Raw genomic sequence first — 19,965 nt, 5'->3', positions numbered from 1 at the left:
GAAATCTCGAACCTGTACACTACGCAAAAGCATTACAGATTCCTTAACTATCAGAGGGTAGACATTAATATGGTTTATGGCTAGTGCAAAACTGTTTGCTCTGGTACTCTAACCTTTCAAAGTTAATATAGAAGAAATGGCCTAATAACAACCAATATAATGTTATTTTACTAGCACAGTCAATAACATGAGATGTGATGGGTTGCTATGGCTTTCAATGAGAATACTGAAAGAGGAACTGTTGCAGTATTGACCCAGACACTGAACATTCCCTACATTTCTCCTCTGTCTGGCCTTCTTCTAAGTATGTAGTCTTATTTTTATCATCAGTATGGAATGTCATTATTGCACAACCATAAAAATAAAATAAAATGCACTAATTTACATGGGTATGTAGGAACAAGCTATTATTGCGGAATCAAAAGTAATACTAAGGAACAGATAGTGTAGGCCATAGATATTAACAGCTCATTTGCACATATGAAACACATGTATTTCTCTGAAACAAGACATCAGATTGCAAATAAGGTTTCATTGTATTCAATAGTTTATGACCTGCAGGCCTATATAGGTGGCTTAGGAGGGTTGATCCCAATGACTGATTCCTTATATACTGAACTTATCATTTCACCTTGCTTTTTAATAACTTACACTACACTCCAAGGTTCTGAGATTCTCAATGTTCAACAAAAACTTCTCAAAAGTGCATAGCTCATCATACCAAACTGTACAGCCCAATGGACCTGAGTAGCTGTGCATAGATTCATAGGCTCTCTATTCCGCCCATGTACCACTCTGTGTATATGGTGATGTAGGAGCTGAGAACTGAGACACTTGCAATTTTTTTTCCCCTGAGGAAGCTACCGCAGCTCAGTGATACGCGAGGGACCTTCCTCCCACCCCTTTTATCAACTGGGTCACTGCTTGCATCTCCATGGGCTACCATTAGGTTCTTCGTGCAGGTTTCCCCCTTACCTTCCATCTATTTCTTTGGAATTCTGTGCTCAGCATATTTGTATATGGTGTTCCTGTTCATGCTGTGTTTTGTATTTTGGCACTCGTGTCATTTCAGCTATGCGTTAATGGTTTTCTACGTGTATCATATTGCCCAGCCAATTTATTATTGTTTTGGTTTACGTTTAGTCACCTTTTATTAATTGTCTGCATATACCGCTGCAGATATTATCTGGGGTGTAAGTATAGCTTACTATTCTATAGGGATTGGCTGTCAGGTGTAGTATTATCTAGTACACCCAACTTTGTTCCCCTAGATCCAGCATTGTGCTTTTTATGTTTTTATTGTGTGCTACACTTTGTTCTTTGTTAAATAAAATTTGTTTATTCTACTTAATCTGGTGATCCCAATTTATGCACATCCACCTGCCCTTTTTTGTCATAGAAGTCAAGTTTTTTATGTGCTTTGGTTTAGATCCCCAATATTTTTGTGGTGCCCGCCCTCTTCTGGCAGTTCAGGAGCTGAGAGCTTTGGTCTCATCAGCTTCACACTTCACAGTAGTTTTTGAGTGATTGATAGAGGTCTTAAGACCTGAACTCTGCCTATCAGCAGTATATGTAAGTGGGTATGTGAGAATACAAAATATTGTTCTATATGCTTTTTACTGTTAGAATATATATATATATATATATATATATATTTTTTTTCTATATTTTTCTATATGCTTTTCTATAACCAAACTTTCTTTTTTAATTGACTAAGACGGAAGAGTCTGTTTTCTGATTACTGCTGGTATCAGGAAAGTGAGGAGCTTCTACCAATTACATTTTGCGTGGTTTAATTCTCTCCTTGCTAGCATTCAGTAACGTTTGATTTGAGATTTCAGCAGACATCGCTGTTAAGAATGAGAATTCCGAAACTATGGAATTTCTCCTTATCAGGTATAATTTATATAAAACTATTTGAAATGATAGGTACACTTTAAAGCTGTTTTCCAGAATCAACAAAAATTGGCTAAAGATAGAAAATGTTACAAAATAACACATTACTTACCTGATACGTCCCCTGTGGCTCTAATGTCTTTGTTCCAGTGCTCTTCGTGTTTCTGTTTATTTCTATGCTAAGGTCATGTGCTATCCACACGTGATCACTGCAGCTAACCACTTGTCCCAGCAGTTTAGTGTCATTAGCTTCAGCATCCCATCTGAGGCTAGTACTTGTCTGCAGCGGTCTTGGCAGGAGACATCATGTGACTGCTATAAAAAAAATGAACAAAGACTGGTGGCGAACACCTCCTTCAAGACTTTTTTTAGGTTAAAGTAGATTTCATGCTTTTGATGTTTTATTTGTAAGAATGTATGTGATGTACAGAATGATGGAAAGACTGCAATCTGGTATACAACCACCTACCATTCATATTAAATTACAGGGTGGACCATTAGTATGGATACACCGTGATAAAATGGAAGTGGTTGCTGATATCACCTTACTGTTTGTGGCATATTAGCACAGGGAGGGGCAAAACATTTGAGGCCGGGTGACGCCCATGGCCGCCATCTGCAAAGCCGCCATTTTGAATTCAACTTTACTTTTTTTTAATGGGAAGGGGGTCATGTGACATATCAAACACATAGAGAATTGCACAAGAAAAACAATGGTGTGCTTATTTTTAACTTAACAGTAACCCACTAAAGGATGTGATCAAAGTGCTGCCCATTGTGTTGAATTGTCAACGCGATTCTCAATACCGCAGATCCAGGATCCAGGATGTGGGGCACCTGAAACAACGGATACAAGAGGCGTGTGGTAGCATTTCTTCTGCAGTATTGCTCTTGGTATGTCAAGAGTGGGAGAAGAGAATCGCGTTGACAATTCAAGTCAGTGGGTAGCATTCACATTACTGGGGGATGCTGGGGAGCATACACATTACTGGGGTCAGTGGGGGTATACACGTTACTGGAGTCAGTGGGGGGCATACACATTACTGGGGGACGCTGGTGGGCATAGACATTACTGGGGTATGATGGGGCCTGCGTTGCATACACATTACTCGAGGATGCTGGGGGCCTGAGGGAATATACATTACTGGGGGATGCTGGGGGCCTGGGGTTTATACAGATTCTGGGGGATGCTGGGAGTCCTATGGAGCATACATACTGGCACTGGGGATGCTGTGAGCCTGTGAGGGATACTTACTGGCACTGGGGATGTTGGGGGCCTGTGGAACATAAATAGCCCTGGGACGCTGGGGGCCTTTGGGGCATACATACTGGCACTGGGGGCCTCTTGGGCATACATACTAGCCCTGAGGATACTGGAGGCCTGTGGGGCATACATACTGGCCCTGGAGATGCTGGGGGCCTGTGGGGCATACATACTGGCACTGGGAATGTTGGGGGCCTGTGGAGCACACACAATAGCCCTGGGGACACTAGGGGCCTGTGGGGCATACATACTGGCACTGGGAATGCTGGAGGCTTGTGGAGCATACAAACTGGCCCTGGAAGCCTGTGGGGCATACATACTGGCCCTAGAGATGCTGGGGGTCTATTGGGCATACATACTGGCACTGGGGACGCTTGGGCCCAGTGAAGCATACATACTGGCCCTGGGGGCCTGTGGAACATACATACTGGCCCTGGAGTTGCTGGGGGCCTATGGGGCATACATACTGGCACTGGGGATATTGGGGGCCTGTGGAGCATATATAATAGCCCTGGGGATGCTCAGGGCCTGTGGGGCATACATACTGGTACTGGGGGCCTGTGGTGCATACATACTAGCCCTGAGGACACCAGGGGCCTGTAGGGCATACATACTGGCACTGGGGATGCTGGAGGCCTGTGGAGCATACATACTGGTCTTGAAGATGCTCTGGGACTGTTGAGCATACATACTGGCACTGGGAATGTTGGGGCCCTGTGACGCATACATACTGGCCCTGGGGGCCTGTGGGGCATACATAATGGCCATGGAGATGCTGGAAGCCTTTGGGGCATACATATTGGCACTGGGGATGTTGGGAGCCTGTGGAGCATACATACTGGTCTACTGGTTCTGGGGATGCTAGAGGCCTGTGGGGCATACATAATGGCACTAGGGATGCTGGGGGCCTGTGCAGCATACATACTGGCCCTGAGCACCTAGGGCTCTGTGGGGTACACATACTGGCACTGGGGATGTTGGGGCCCTGTGGGACATACATACTGGCCCTGTGCACCCTGCTGGCATATGCAGGCAGGTAGCAACACTGGAGAATGCTGGGGACATAAGCAGGCATCATTGGAGGACATTGGCTCCACCCACATGTGAATGTGTGCTCAGCCAGTTTAAAGGGCCAGATGCCTGCTGGAGCACTGTCCGCAGTCTCCGGGAGTCTGCCCGGGGGCCGCAAGAAAGCTAGTGATGACCTGCTCCTGCCAAATGCAAGTGGGCCCCCCAGCTGTCCAGGGCCCTGGCATTTGCACAGGTGCGCCGGGTGTTGCTCTATGATACCTAAATTCTATATTCAGATTGTCAGTGTTGTTTAGTTAGTAGCACAGCGTCATTCTCTTGCTGAAAAAACACTGGTCAAATTTGTTAAATTTCACTTTTCATTCTTGTAAATATTAGAAGATAAAAGTCACGACTTGATTTACTCGTATTTGATGAATCTCTCTCATTGAGCTCACAATCAATTCATTATAGAGCTTATAACTCTTAAATATAAATCCAAGAAAATGTCCAAAACGTATAAAATATGCTAGGTCAAGTTTACCAAAGATAACCCTTTGCCTATACTAGTCATACATAATAAATGTTCTTTAGATACTCGTAGTAAACAAATGGAGTTAATGGGCACCATGTTGTGCGATTCATGTTGCCAAATGACACGATTGCGACCAGTACTGTATATTACTCTTTGAAATTATCTGATGTTTCAGATAAAATATGCTTTGAAAATCCAGTTGGGCCATAGGGAGAGACAAGATTAGTCCGGCTTTGCCCATGGCCTTTCCAGCACTGTTTTGCATGTATATAGGGAGAGACCTATTAATCACCTGGGGCTGTGCTTGGAAGAGCCAGCCGCGGGCAGAGGTGAACTAGTCTGGTCTACTGCTATGGTCCCCAGCCGGTTCTTCCAAGTACATTTCCTCTGAAAGCATTTAAGAGACACAGACTGTGATTATTCCTGCCGACAAGTGTGTTATGTTCACTTTCAGACAACCCTTTTCCTCACCATTCACTAGTGAGCATTTTCTCACAACTTTGTAAAACCAATGGAAAAATTTGTCAGTTTTGGATATAGCTGATAGTGTACTCCACTCTGTTGACCAGAAGAATCCGTATTTGATAAACCATATTTATATGTATATGATGGTTGTAGTTCATATGTTCAGATTATATCACATTTTGTCCTTTATATGAATGACCACCATCAATCAGTATCTGTAAATATAAAAAGTACATGGTAATTAATGGTCATGTACTAAAATCTTACTGCTTATGTGGTTTTGGAGTAGAAAAACAGTTAAAAATAAAAAAGCAAAAAGATCATTTATTGTTACCTTTTTTTGTTTTCATCACTTTAGGTTTTTGGTACTCCACAGCTCAATAAATCACTTAATGTGATTTTATCCTTCTCCAACCCTTTCAATGAGATATTAAGTAACTGTGTAATGACAGCAGAAGGTACAGGTCTGTTCCCGGCTGGCCCCGTCAGAGTACAGTAAGTTTTGCCTTCTTTTTTTCATTGTTTTCCATTTTGTATATTGTGTTTTGAAAATGAGTTAATATTCTATATCGTTATAAGCTACAGCACAGGTCCTTATACCTTTCTATGCCATTTGTAAATTCAGTTTGTTACTTGTTTTGAGCTACAATAAATATTAAAAGCAAAAAAAAAAAACTTAAAAAAACACATTTAGAAGTGTTTGTTTACAAACTTCCATTAATTCTTCTCTGTCAGATATCAGTTTCAAAAAATAGTGTAGAAGAATGCAATATTGTGGCCAGTAGTAAAATGGAAAAATTGATGGACTCACTACAAGTCGGTAAAATGCACCAAATTCCTTTAGAATGATGGATATCATTCCTATCCAGCCAGTGTGAACAGAGCTTTATCAAGTATCAACTGCTATTAATACTAGAAGTCCCAGAGAGGGGTCATTTAACATTTCTACCTTTGGAACCCAGAGCTGGGTCGAATGACCTGAAGGATTTTAGCTAACATCCTATAATCACCGACTTTTGTTCTGTAATTAAGGCCATTGCTGTCGCACCACAGGAGGTTGTTGTTTTCCATTGAGTTTAGCCATTTAGTTTCTAGTTAGTTTTATTCAGTTTGGACTAAGGGTCATTTGACCCTCTTTCGGGACTTCAGGGGGGAGCTCGAAATTTCTGGGACTTCTAGTGTTAAAGTATTAAAGCTCCGTTACTTGTGTTTTTAATATTGAGAGTAGGACCAGTGTGATGTTCCCTCTTGAAGGTCTCCAGACTAGTATCTAGCTATCATTGCTTCGAAAAAAAAAAGCAGCGCTCATCACTGAGGAGGATAGATCTTCATTTCATACTACATTGCCATCTTGTTTTCTACTTTGACAACCTGATACCCTTTGTGAGCGATGGCATGATGTCAATGAAACGGCCTTCACAAGAGAACACTATACCAGTTATGCTTTTAAAATTAAAGTGTGGGGAGGCATAATCTGGAGTAGCAAGCCTCTCTAAGAGCTCGGTGTAACGTTGATTTAGTTGTGCAACCAGTGGTATGGCCATTTCTCCACGGTGTTTCAGAAGCGGTTTTTCAACTGGACAACACCAGTCCGCATATTGCTAGTTCTATTGTGAGCAGCCTGTGTGGCCTAAATGTGCTAATATGGCCTGCAGCATCTCTGGACTTGTTTCCCTTTGAGCAAATCTGGGATGTCATTGGTCAGCAGTGACAAAGGGAACTGCCAGCAGTGGATCTTGATGATGTGCGTACTAAAGTGAAATCGGCATGCTAGAACATTTCTCATATAATCATTAGTAACCTCATTGATAGCATGCGAAAGCATGTAAGTGCGTAAATTCTGTGCGTGGCACTCATACTCAGTATTGAAAAGTCAAGATATTGAGATTTTTTGCCTAATTTGTTTATTATTTGCATATTGCTAATGTGGCGCCCCTGTGCCTTCAGGCACCACAGGGTACTGCACCCCCATTAGGGTGTAGTAGTCATCCTAGGTCCGAGGAAGGTCTACACATACACAAACATTCAGACACTGGGTTGCCCTCCCCTATGGGGACCGGGCCGAGGTCGGATCACAGTAGGGGGTCACTACAGCAGTGGGTTTACAGGAGGCAACTGCACCAGGGGCTCCCCAGATCCACTGGACTGGGGACTCAGGGTCAGGGAGAAGCAACCACCAGGGGGAGTTAGGAGCACAGTGGGAAGAGCAGGTTGACCTAGTGAGAGTAGTGAACCAGCCGGTGGCAGCGGCTGGGAGCAACAGCTCAGACCACACAACACAACAACTACTGAGAGTTCAGCTTCAGACACAGAGCAGAGCGGACGAGCCGGGAGCAGCTCTTTGGGCCAAGGCGTTCAACACAGTCACTGGGGAGAAGCAGGGCAGCTGCTTCCACAGGACTGGCGCTGTCAGGATGCAGAATCTTAGGGCAGGCATACTTCACGTTGTCTACCAACTCTGCAAGGGTCACAGGGAACGACTACAAAAAGTCACCGGACCCGTCCCACGAGTCTACAGCAAATGGCACATAGGATCCAGGGTTGAGGACTGGCCCCATAATGAAACCGCACTATCAGCATACAGAACGGGACACACTTTACTGACACCGGGACCCTCAAGTGCTTCACGGAACGGGGGGTTCGATACTTAGTGCATAAAAGGGGGAGGGAGCTCACAGCCTGACACACACAGCGGACTTGACTTTTCACAGATCCGGGATTGGCTGGAGCCAATCATGGCAGAGAACTGTACTGTCATGGTTCGCCTCCCTGTCCACATGGTTAGGGGGCAGAGCCTTCTCTCGAGCCTCACTTCCAGACCCTGGATGCCTTAAAAGCTGGCATTTCCAGTGAACCAGTGCCGGCTATAAGCTTAGCACTGCTTTGCCTGTGATTACTGGTGCTGTGAGTGATATCCTGATCTGTCTGTTCCTGTGGCCCCGTGCCCTTGGCTGTGTTCCATCCCCTGGTCGTCCCTCCTGTCCTCTGTCCCCTCTCCTATTTCCCCACTCGGTTTCTTCCTCTGGTATTGACCTTGGCCTGACTTTGACTCCGCTTTTGCTCGTTCCTCCGGTCCTGCTTCTGCCCGTACGGTGTTTGACCCAGCCTGTCTGACTATTCCTTGCATGCTCTGCAGCTCTGCTTCTCAGCTGTGCTTTGAGGTAATGCATGAGAACGCTATGAATTCACTTCCTGGTTCTCATTGCTCTGTGTAGTGTATTATGCTACAGAGCTCTGGCTCCCCCTGATGGCAGCATTACAGTATAGCCGGCCTCTATAGGCTTTATCTCCCATAGGGTTCTTTTTTGTAAAGAAGAAGGACGGAGGATTAAGGCCATGTCTCGATTTCCGAGAATTGAACAAAATTACTGTGAAAAACACGTATCCGCTTCCACTCATCCCTGATCTCTACAACCAACTCTCTGAAGCCCGGTGGTTTACTAAACTAGATCTCAGGGGGGGCCTATAATCTTATCCGTATTAGAGAAAGGGATGAGTGGAAAACGGCCTTTCTGACATCAGAGGGGTTATTCGAAAATTTGGTGATGCCTTTTGGTCTAACAAATGCCCCTGCGGTGTTTCAAAATTTCATCAATGATATCTTCTCTGATTTTCTTGGTCGTTTTGTGGTCATCTATCTCGATGACATTTTGATTTGTTCTGCCAATAAGGATACGCATATTATGCATGTTCGCTCAGTATTACAGAGATTACGTGATAACCATCTGTTTGCAAACTTGAAAAATGTGTTTTCTCTGTTCAGGAAATAGCCTTTCTTGGGTTACTCCTTTCTCGTGATGGGTTTAAAATGGACCCAGGAAAGGTGCAGGCTATCGTGGATTGGGTGCAACCCAGGGATATCAAGGCGCTACAACGCTTTTTGGGTTTCGCAAATTATTATCGACGGTTCATTAAGGGGTTTTCTCAAATTGCCAAGCCATTGACTGACCTTACACGGAAAGGGGCGGATCTGCAGAACTGGTCGCAAATGGCTGTCCAGGCCTTTCTTGAGCTAAAGGACCGGTTCATGTCCGCCCCGGTCCTGGTACAGCCTGACCTCGAGGCGCCGTTTATTGTGGAGGTGGACGCCTCAGAGGTGGGGGTGGGAGCTGTTCTCTCTCAGGGCCCTGCTACTCTGACTAATCTGCGACCATGTGCGTTCTTCTCCAAGAAATTCACTCCGGCTGAGAGGAATTATGATGTGGGTAACCGTGAATTATTGGCAGTAAAATTGGCATTTGAAGAATGGAGGTATTTTTTGGAGGGTGCTGTTCACCGTATTACTGTCATCACCGATCATAAAAACCTCGCGTATATTGAGTCCGCCAAGAGATTGACGCCTCGACAAGCGAGGTGGGCTTTTTTTTTTTTTTCTAGATTCCATTTTTGTATTACTTTTCGGCCGGGGTCTAAAAACGTGAGGGCAGATGCACTGTCCCGTAGTTTGGACCCGGTGTCACCTCCAGAGCCTCCTTCCTCCATTCTTCCGCGAGGGGTGGTGGTCGCTGCCTTGTCATCAGAGTTGGAGGCTGAGGTCAGAGAGGCCCAGTCCTCAGCGCCATCTTCTGCTGCAGACACTAAACTGTTTGTCCCTTTGCACCTCCGGTTACGGGTACTTCAAGAGTTCCATGAGTCCGTACTAAGCGGCCATCCTGGAATTACAGCCACTCGCAGGGCTGTTGCTCGACTGTTTTGGTGGCCATCTCTTCACTCAGATGTTGCTCGGTTTGTGTCTGCCTGTGCTACATGTGCCCGTGCTAAGGTATGTCGTAACCGGCCGGCCGGGGAACTGGTTCCATTACCTGTTCCTGAAAGACCATGGACCCACTTGTCCATGGATTTCATTACGGACCTCCCTGTCTCAAATGGTATGACTGTGATCTTGGTGGTGGTGGATCGTTTTAGTAAACAGGCACATTTTGTTCCCCTCTCCGGTCTACCTAATGCTGCTGCCCTTGCCAACCACTTTATTGACCAGGTGGTTCGGTTACATGGGTTGCCCCTGAATATTGTGTCTGACAGGGGGGTACAATTCATTTCTCAGTTTTGGAGGGCCTTGTGCAGGCGGTTGGGAATTGATTGATTGTCCTTCTCGTCCGCCTATCATCCCGAGTCTAATGGGCAGATGGAAAGGACGAATCAGACCCTTGAGCAAATCCTGCGGTGCTTGGTTTCTGCTCAGTAGGAGGATTGGTGTATGTTTTTGTCCCTTGCAGAGTTTGCATTCAATAGCAGAGTCCATCAGTCTACAGGAACTTCTCCCTTCTTCTGTAATTACGGGTTTCACCCTCACTTCGGGACCTTCTCTAGAGTGGATTCGGGGTGTCCAGGGGCCGAGTCCGTCGATCAGCATCTGGGGAAGGTGTGGAAGGAGGTACAACGGTGCATCGAGATGGCTCAACAGTCCCAGAAACGCCAAGCGGACAAACGCCGTTCTCTGGGACCCCCCTTTCGGGTGGGGGACAAAGTGTGGCTGTCCACTTGGAATATTAGGCTTAGGGTTCCATCTGCTAAGTTGGGTCCTAAGTTTATAGGTCCCTATGAGATCATCGAAGTGATCAACCCGGTGGCCTTTCGGTTGCAACTGCCCCAGACCTTGCGTATTCCTAACGTATTTCATACCTCCTTGCTTAAGCCATTTGTTCCATCGGTGGTGGATTCTCAGACCCCTCCGGCTCCGATATTGGTGGACGGTAAGGAGGAGTACGAGATCCAGCGTATTATCGATTCTCGTTGGGTTCGTCATTCCCTCCAGTATCTGATCCATTGGAAGGGTTACGGTCCGGAGGACAGGTCATGGGTGCCGGCTCGATCCTTTCGGGCCGATCGGTTAATTGCGGCTTTCCACCGGAAGTATCCTGGGAAGCCTGGGGGTCCGGTGGCCCCCCCTTGAGGAGGGGGTACTGTCATGGTTTGCCTCCCTGTCCACATGGCTAGGGGGCAGAGCCTTCTTTCGAGCCTCACTTCCAGACCCTGGATGCCTTTAAAAGCTGGCATTTCCAGTGAACCAGTGCCGGCTATAAGCTTAGCACTGCTTTGCCTGTGATTACTGGTGCTGTGAGTGATATCCTGATCTGTCTGTTCCTGTGTCCCCGTGCCCTTGGCTGTGTTCCATCCCCTGGTCGTCCCTCCTGTCCTCTGTCCCCTCTCCTATTTCCCCACTCGGTTGCTTCCTCTGGTACTGACCTTGGCCTGACTTTGACTCCACTTTTGCTCGTTCCTCCGGTCCTGCTTCTGCCCGTACGGTGTTTGATCCAGCCTGTCTGACTAATCCTTCCATGCTCTGCAGCTCTGCTTCTCAGCTGTGCTTTGAGGTAATGTATGAGAACGCTGTGAATTCACTTCCTGGTTCTCTTTGCTCTGTGTAGTGTATTATGCTACAGAGCTCTGGCTCCCCCTGGTGGCAGCATTACAGGTACCTCTTGCAGCATCTGAAAGACTTGTGAGTAAAAACACCTGGAACCGCAGGCTCTGCCTCTCCTTTAACCATTGGCCAGCGCTGTGGCTCCAACGGGGACTACCACCACCCCCGCCATCCTCCCTGGGGTAATCCCGCTCCGCCTGTGGGGAGCGACACCATCCCGGCTGCATTTAATATCTGCCCCAGTGAGAAACCTTGCAGTGGCGGCCCATCCCTGGCCGCGTACCACAGGTGGCGTCACGATCACCTTAAAAGACTTTCCTAACCTCCAACTACTACCTCTATCCTCCCTACCACCCTCCAACCCTCCTTCCTGTACGCCTCGGGGTAACGGAACCGGGCCAGACCACCCCGTGACAATGCAGAGGATCTGCACTCCCGGCCCGGCAACGAGTAGGTTAAAACACTTGCCCCATGGGGCGCTACACTAACATGTCTCTCAATCTGGTGATTTCCATAATTCCATGACTTTTCTATCTTGGCATTGTTATATGAATTTTAAATAGCGTTTACGATCTCTAGAATGCTGCTGTGATCCAGTATACTATAACTGTTTGTGAAGAGAGACTGTCCTTGTGTCTTGCTGCCTATAGTTCATGCAGCCTTAATCTCCTATAAGGTTCTCTTTATAGAAACATTTTCAAAATCTCTCATTATAGATAGATCATATGTCATATATTCATCATGTTCAATCACCTTTACTTTATCATTGTTTCTTATCTCTCACCCATTCAGAATGGATCAGATATTTCCAGGCCGACGTGGCTTTGTAAGGGTCTTCTGTGTGCCATTTAAGAATGGGAAGCTACAATTGGAGGCCAACTTTTCCTGCAATAAGATCAAATACATTAAGGGAAGTACAATTCTTGAGGTCCCGTGGATATGACCTGAAATGTTTCAAGACATACATTACATTTGCTTGACAAGAAATCCTGGAAACACCTCTATCTCAGCAACGGAGTGCCCATTCAGAATTTATATCTAGTTATACATGTATTTTTCTTCCTTATATTTATACAGGATATTTTCGTATGTAAATGAATGTGAATTACATTGTTAGAGTTATTCTTTATGTGCCATGAAAAAGGAATAAATGATGTTATAAGAACAAATAGCATGTATTTTCCTTTCCACAGTAACTATGCCCTGTTTACAGAAGTCATACTTTAGGAAATCCCCGTATGTGCCAAAATTGGAAGTGGTCTATTAAAACAAAATAGCCACAGATCAACTGCAATGAGCAGGCACTTGTTTCAGTTGGTGTCTGGCCATCTAGCAATCAAACAAGCTATGAGGCCAGGGCCAGGGCCAACATCAGCACCCGGCACACCCAGGCAGCTGCCGGGGCCCTGGGAGCCATTGGGGCCCACTCGCAGTATGCAAGGACAGTGATGTATTCTGTAGTCCCCGGGCTGATTTAAAGGGACCGAAGTGCTTGGGTTGGCAGCCGCACTTTTCTGGCTGCCAGCCTTTTAAATCCGCACTTGTATGTAGAATTCACTGCTGAACACTGTATGCAGGGGCATTAAAGTTCATCTGTGGGCAGCTTCCCACCAGTGCCGAGCTGTTTTTCCCCTCTACCCCAATGCTGTATACCCCCAGTGCTGTATACCCCCCGAGATGTATGTACTCCAACCACAGTACTGTATAATACTCCAGAGCTGTATGTCCCCCAACTCCAGTGTAATATACCTCCCCAAGCTGCATGTCAGTCCCCACCCCAGTGCTGCATACCTCCCCAGTGCTGTATACCACCAGAGCTGTATGTTTCCCCCCAAAGCTATATGTTCACCCGGCCAAGAGTTAAATGCACCCCTCTAGACCTGTATGCCCCCCATTGCTGTATGCCCCCTGCCCCACTAATGTGCATTCCCCCAGTAATGAGTATGTCCCCAGACTCTCTTGTGATGTATATATAGCAGTGTCAGTGTGCACTTTGAGCTACCATGTCTGTTAGTGACGGCCACCAATCAGCGTGGCACAGTCACATGCCCAGGAGGAGCTGGATGGCAGACAACCAAGGGAGGTGAGTCAGGCTGCTGCCGGCTTCACCATACTAAAAATATCTCTAAATCTCTAAAGTGTCTTGTATGATGTGTATATCTATGTATGTCACTGTATATGACGGTGTATTAATTTATGTCTATTTATATGCGTTTTTCTGACTTTGTCTTTAAATATGTATATGTACGCATGCCTGTATGTGTATGTATCTGTGTATGTGTGTGTCTTTGTGTGGTTGGGGCCAACTTAGACTCTGGGGTCCACAAAAACTTTGAGTCAGCCCTGCATGGGACCTTACCCAAGGAACACTAGGCTTCAAGCTTCCATGTAGTGAGAAGCTCATCAATACAACTTTTGTGACACATATCGTGAATAAGTGGCTTTTCTCCACAGCCAAACATCCAAAAATTGTATTGCAGCCCTATAGACCTTCCTCTATGGAAGCAAACTTAAATTTGATGAAGTGTTAGGGGTACTTTGCACGCTGCGACATTGCTACTGCAATATCATCGGGGTCAAATCGAAAGTGACGCACATCCGACGCCGGTAACGACGTCGCAACGTGTAAAGCCTAGAAGCACCGATAAACAGTGATCTGTGTAGTGTCGGTCATTTTCATAATGTCGCACTACTAGGAGATACAATGTTCCTCGTTCCTGCAGCAGCACACATTGCTGTGTGTGAAGCCGCAGGAGCGAGGAACATCTCCTACCTGCCTCCACTGGCTATGCAGAAAGAAGGTGGGCGGGATGTTTACGTCCCACTCATCTCCGCCCACCCGCTTCTATTGGCTGCCTGCCGTGTGACGTCGCTGTGACGCCACACGACCCGCCCCCTTAAGAAGGAGGCGGGTCGCCGGCCAGAGCGACGTCGCAGGGCAGGTAAGTGCATGTGAAGCTGCCGTAGCGATAATGTTCGCTACAGCAGCTATCACAAGATATCGCATGTGCGACGGGGGCGGGGACTATTGCACTCGGCATCGCTATCATCGGTTTGCGATGTCGCAGCGTGCAAAGTACCCCTTAGACTTTTATGCAATGGCCACCAGATGTGAACACATTTTTTGGCCAACATGCATACTACAATGTTGCTGACCATTTGGATTTGGAGATTTGCTTTTGGATACTTATTTTTTTACTCTTCCTTCTTAATTCACATGGCAAATATTAAATAGAAGGTAAAACAGGTAGGTGACAAAAAAAAAAAAATCAATGTAAAGAAAAGTATGAAAAACAAATATAATCTATTACAATGTGTTTAGAGCACCTATTCAAGGCTACACATGCCGATATTTTCCATTATTAATGAGTGCATTAGCAGAGATGTATACTGTGGATAATAGTTGTCTTATACTGTACAAGGTTTTTGTGGTTTGTGTAGAAAGTGGCTATAAAAAGAAAACAAACCAATCGTGTTGCTAACTGCGGTGAATGTCAAATGACTTCTTGGTCCTGCTTATACTTTTTCTTGGCAATGGAAGCTCAACAGATTCAGGGAGTGTCTCCCTATATCATGCGGTGCCAAGAAAAACACGGAAGGCTTATCAATAGAAATATATGCTGCTGCTAAAACTCCCATTCATATGTGTGTAAAATGTGTAAGGATCATCATGATGATGTGGGGCAATAAACTGTATGAAAAGGGATGCATCACAATTGTGGCTACAAAAATGCGCCTACTTTGCAGAAGCCATTTTCCTATGTCCTCACCCATTTTCTAAAAAATATGTCTGGGATTAATGTGAGAGATAAGCTGAATACAATGTGCAAATTTACTATAACTGATGTCAGTTTATGGCACATTGGCGGCCCAAGATCTATATGATGCAAAAAAAAATATGACAAATTTGGCTTTAAGGCTGCTTTACACGCTGCGACAACGCTAGCGATGTCGTTAGCAATCACACCCGCCCCCGTCGTTTATGCATTGCGGGCAAATCGCTGCCCGTGGCGAACAATATCGCTAGGACAGGTCAAACGTACTTACCTTCCTAGCGATTTTGCTGTGGGCGGCGAACAACCTCTTTTTTAAGGGGGAGGTTTGTGCGCCATCACAGCGACGTCACACAGCGAGCCACCAATAGAAACGGAGGGACAGAGACCAGCTGCATTAATGACACGCCCACCTTGTTGCTGGAGGATGCAGGAATGCTGTTGTTCGTTGTTCCCGGGGTGTCAAACGTAGCGATGTGTGCTGCTTCAGGAACGACTAACAACCTGCATCCAGCACGAGCAACGACATTTTGAAAATGAATGATGTGTCAACGATCAACAATTAGATGAGTATTTCTGATCGTTAGCGGTCACTCGTATGTGTCACAGTAACGACGTCGCTAACGAGACCGGATGTGCATCACGAATTCTGTGACCCCGACGAATTATCGTTAGATGCGTTGTTGCATGTAAAGTGGCCTTAAGTGTCAAAAGAGAATTTCTTAATCATAATTTTTCAGTTTTATGTCTACAGATGTAGAAAGGTTATCTTGACTCATTTCAGACAGCACTGGGATATCATGGCACAACAAAATGTAATTTGACCTCCAATTTAATATCAGTTAATGACTGAAGATGAGCAGATCTCACTAAATTCTAATTCCCCAACTTGCATTAATTTGACTGTAAAATTCAATTCACAGTGAATTTATTCTCTGCAAAACAACTAATCTAACCTTACCAATCACCTTTGCTGCTCACTGTCTTCTGTAGGGTCTTGGCACCTTTTATTACCACTGCTGCGCACTGGAACGCTAACATCTTCACATTAGGTTGGGACTTCAAGCAGCAACTAGGCTCGGGACCTCTCTGTTTTTGCGTAGAGATGTCTCAGGCCTAGTCAGGGCCATGACTCGCCCACCCCAGGGCTATGGGACACCCGGTGCCGGGCCGGACTAGTCCGGTGGTAGTCAGTGGTGGCTGGGCCCGGCTCCGTGGCCCTGGTGGGTGTCAGTAAAATATGTGGCTTACTTGTTAATGGTTGTGTTCGTGACGCCACCTGTGGTATGCGGCTATTAAGCCGCCGCTGCTGGGTGAGGCCTCCGGGATGATGTTATAGCAGCAATGGTAGTACTGCTCCCCACAGGTGGAGCAATGCCCGGGGAACAGTTGGTGCTTGTGAGTGTCTATGCAGATGGAATAACAGAGGCAACTCCAAGGGTGCAGTTCAAGTTCTTTACTCACAGTTCTTGTCAGGGTAGCAGGACCCTCGGACTGCTGGGACCACTGTCAGGGACCTCCGCCTTCCGGGTGATTCAGAGCGTGAAATCCGGTACCCTCCTCTTAGTGTCTCCTTCTCTGCTGTCTTCACTAGCCTTGCCTTAGTTAGGATGGACCTGGCTTGGCCTCCATTACAGCCTCCAGGCTGGGGGGTCGCCTGTCGGCTGATTACCCCTTTTCTGAAGGTCTGCTATGGGTTCTGGCCCTGGGAGCTTACAACGTCCCTGGGCCTCAGTTTTTACTGTTTGGAGATTGTCTTTGCACTCCTCCAGTCTCTAGGGACCGTCCCCTGTCGCAGCTTAATCACTCCACCGGTGTTACTGTGGAACAGGCCACCGCAGCCTGCAGCTACTCGTAGCGCCTCTGGGCTCTCGGCTTCGGTACCCAACAAGGACTGCTCGTGGTACCTACAGCACTACCCGCGGCCCTGCGACCCTTTCTTTCTCTGCGTGGTGTCACCTGGACCTCTGGGTCCCAGGTTCTTCACCAGGAAGCGTCTCCTTCAGTTCCTCTGCTCCTGACTGACTTGGAGCCTTTCTTTCCTTCTTTCTTTCTTTCCTCCTTGCCTGCCTCCAGCAGGCCTCCTCCTCCCTCCTTGCTCTCGTTCTTCTTCTCCAACTACATGCTGGCTCCTCACTCTTTCACTCCCTGAGGTAAACTGAAACTAACTTGACCTTCCTTTCTCTATCTGCTCTCTGGTGGCTCCTCCCACCTCCCCAGTTGCTAAGCTACCACCCTATGGGAGCAGGGATGGGTCTTACAGCCCCTCTCAGCATGCAGCATGGGAGGGTTGCCTGCCACTTTCCCTGGTCCTGTGTGTCCCTAGCAATGGGTGTAGTGTGGATTTACCAGGGGACCGGAGTTCACTCTCTTCCTCTCCCAGAATGGGGCATCACACCGCTGATGGGGTGCAATGACCTGTGGCGACGGAAGCCTCAGGGGCGCCACACTCCCCCACAGCAAATCCCAGCACGTCCTCGGGCTGAAAAACAACAAAAACATGTGAAGAAACTGCAAAACATTTTTGTATGCAAAGTAATAAAACAATAAAACACTTCTTCCCTTTATGGGAGGCACATATCAGTAAACGTTGCAAACTTCTTATAAAGAAACTATGTGTGCACTTCCAGTCCATTGCACGGTTTGGGCACATCCCCCATAATTCTGGTAGGGGGCACAACGGATGCAACTATATATATTTTCGGCTACAACAAGTCCAGTAGCCCGGCAGTTCGTTTCTTTCCATCAGACAATAATGGGACAATCAACCAGCCATTAAGTCCAATGGCCTGGTTACATAGGACACATAAACAACATACCAGCCACTAAGTCCAGTGGCCTGGTAGGACATAACACATACACTTCCACTGGGGCGCACATTCCAGTTCAGTGGCCCGGTAGCACATAAACATGGGGGTGAAGTCTTCAAAAAGCATGAGGGACAGTACAGCAGGAAAGGGTGTCATCTTCGAAAAGAATGAGGGGCAGAACACAAGGGACTTCTTCAAAAAGAATGAGGGGTAGACAGGGGCTGTACACGGTTCAGCATCTCCTTACTTCTTTACATGTAGGGATTCTTCTCCGGCTCCCCACTTGGCAGCAGGTAGACAGCGGTCAGCACAGTCTGCGTCTCCTGCGTGGCTGTAGCAGGCCTGCTGCAAGATGCTGCGGCCTGGGCCTGCTCTGAGGTAGTGCTGCTGGCTTGCATAGGGTTACTGGCTGGCGCGAGGCTGCTGGCTTGCACAGGGTTACTGGCTGGCGCGAGGCTGCTGGCTTGTAGGGGGTTACCAGCCATACGGCGCCAATCTGGCTCTTCTGGGGCTGCCTCCTTGTCTTGGCGGGCCGCGCCTGGCATGGCGGCGGCCTGGGTTGGAGTCGCTGCTGCGGTGTGGATGGGCGTCGCTCCGGCGGTGAGATCTTGGCGGGCCGCACCTGGCGTAGCTGCGGCCCGGATCGGCGTCGCCGTGTCGGGCGTCCCTCCAGGGACCGCGGGCATGGCAGCGGGGGTTGGGGCTCTCGCGCCGGCAGGGGCATTAAATGACTCACCCCTCAGTTGCATCTCCGGTGTTCTGGTGGTCGCTGTCTTGCTGCAGGGTGCTGGTATCGGAGCTGCGGTCGTGGCACGCGCGCCTGCAGGAGGACCGGGCAGGAACCCCACCTGGCAATCCGGGCTCCGCCGGCTGGGGGTGTCACTCTCTTTACCCGGCTCTGCAGCGGCTGCTGGATCTTCTCCGCTCTCCAGGACGCAGGACACAACCCGGTTCTGAGGTGCGTGTCCCGGCTCGGCCACTCCTCCTCTGGCCGCTCGTTGCTCGGCGTCCATCCTTTTAGCTTCTTCACGCGCCATCTTTTCTTCCTCCGCCTTCTATGGCGGGCACCGCTTCGCGCGCTTTTTTTTGGACAAGGGGGCGGGGCTTCTCTTCGCGCCCTTTCTTCTTGCACGCCCCCCTTCTTCCCGCTCTCAGCAGCGCTGATGGCGGCGGTTTCTCAGTAAAGTACACAGTCTGTCACACGGTTCTTCAGGCGCACAGTACCCGGTTAGACCGGGCACGAAATCCTGTTCGTGACGCCAAAGTTGACTCGCCCACCCCAGGGCTATGGGACACCCGGTGCCGGGCCGGACTAGTCCGGTGGTAGTCAGTGGTGGCTGGGCCCGGCTCCGTGGCCCTGGTGGGTGTCAGTAAAATATGTGGCTTACTTGTTAATGGTTGTGTTCGTGACGCCACCTGTGGTATGCGGCTATTAAGCCGCCGCTGCTGGGTGAGGCCTCCGGGATGATGTTATAGCAGCAATGGTAGTACTGCTCCCCACAGGTGGAGCAATGCCCGGGGAACAGTTGGTGCTTGTGAGTGTCTATGCAGATGGAATAACAGAGGCAACTCCAAGGGTGCAGTTCAAGTTCTTTACTCACAGTTCTTGTCAGGTAGCAGGACCCTCGGACTGCTGGGACCACTGTCAGGGACCTCCGCCTTCCGGGTGATTCAGAGCGTGAAATCCGGTACCCTCCTCTTAGTGTCTCCTTCTCTGCTGTCTTCACTAGCCTTGCCTTAGTTAGGATGGACCTGGCTTGGCCTCCATTACAGCCTCCAGGCTGGGGGGGTCGCCTGTCGGCTGATTACCCCTTTTCTGAAGGTCTGCTATGGGTTCTGGCCCTGGGAGC

General features: G+C 47.8%; 1 protein-coding gene across 1 annotated transcript in view; it reads left to right on the top strand.

Moving 5' to 3' along the window:
• LOC142311404 (protein-glutamine gamma-glutamyltransferase 5-like) overlaps nt 1-12,691 on the top strand; it is a 145,083-nt gene extending 132,392 nt beyond the window's left edge. The window contains exons 12-13 of the mRNA XM_075349793.1: nt 5,527-5,663; nt 12,325-12,691. Coding sequence (XP_075205908.1) covers nt 5,527-5,663; nt 12,325-12,475 — 288 coding nt within the window. The 3' untranslated portion in view covers nt 12,476-12,691. The remainder of the gene's footprint in view (nt 1-5,526; nt 5,664-12,324) is intronic.
• The last annotated feature ends 7,274 nt before the right edge of the window (nt 12,692-19,965 follow it).

This window comes from Anomaloglossus baeobatrachus, chromosome 5 (assembly GCF_048569485.1).
Source record: "Anomaloglossus baeobatrachus isolate aAnoBae1 chromosome 5, aAnoBae1.hap1, whole genome shotgun sequence".
NCBI classification, from domain to species: domain Eukaryota; kingdom Metazoa; phylum Chordata; class Amphibia; order Anura; family Aromobatidae; genus Anomaloglossus; species Anomaloglossus baeobatrachus.
The sequence above is the reverse complement of the archived record's forward strand: the minus strand, read 5'-3'. Positions and strand labels throughout refer to the sequence as shown.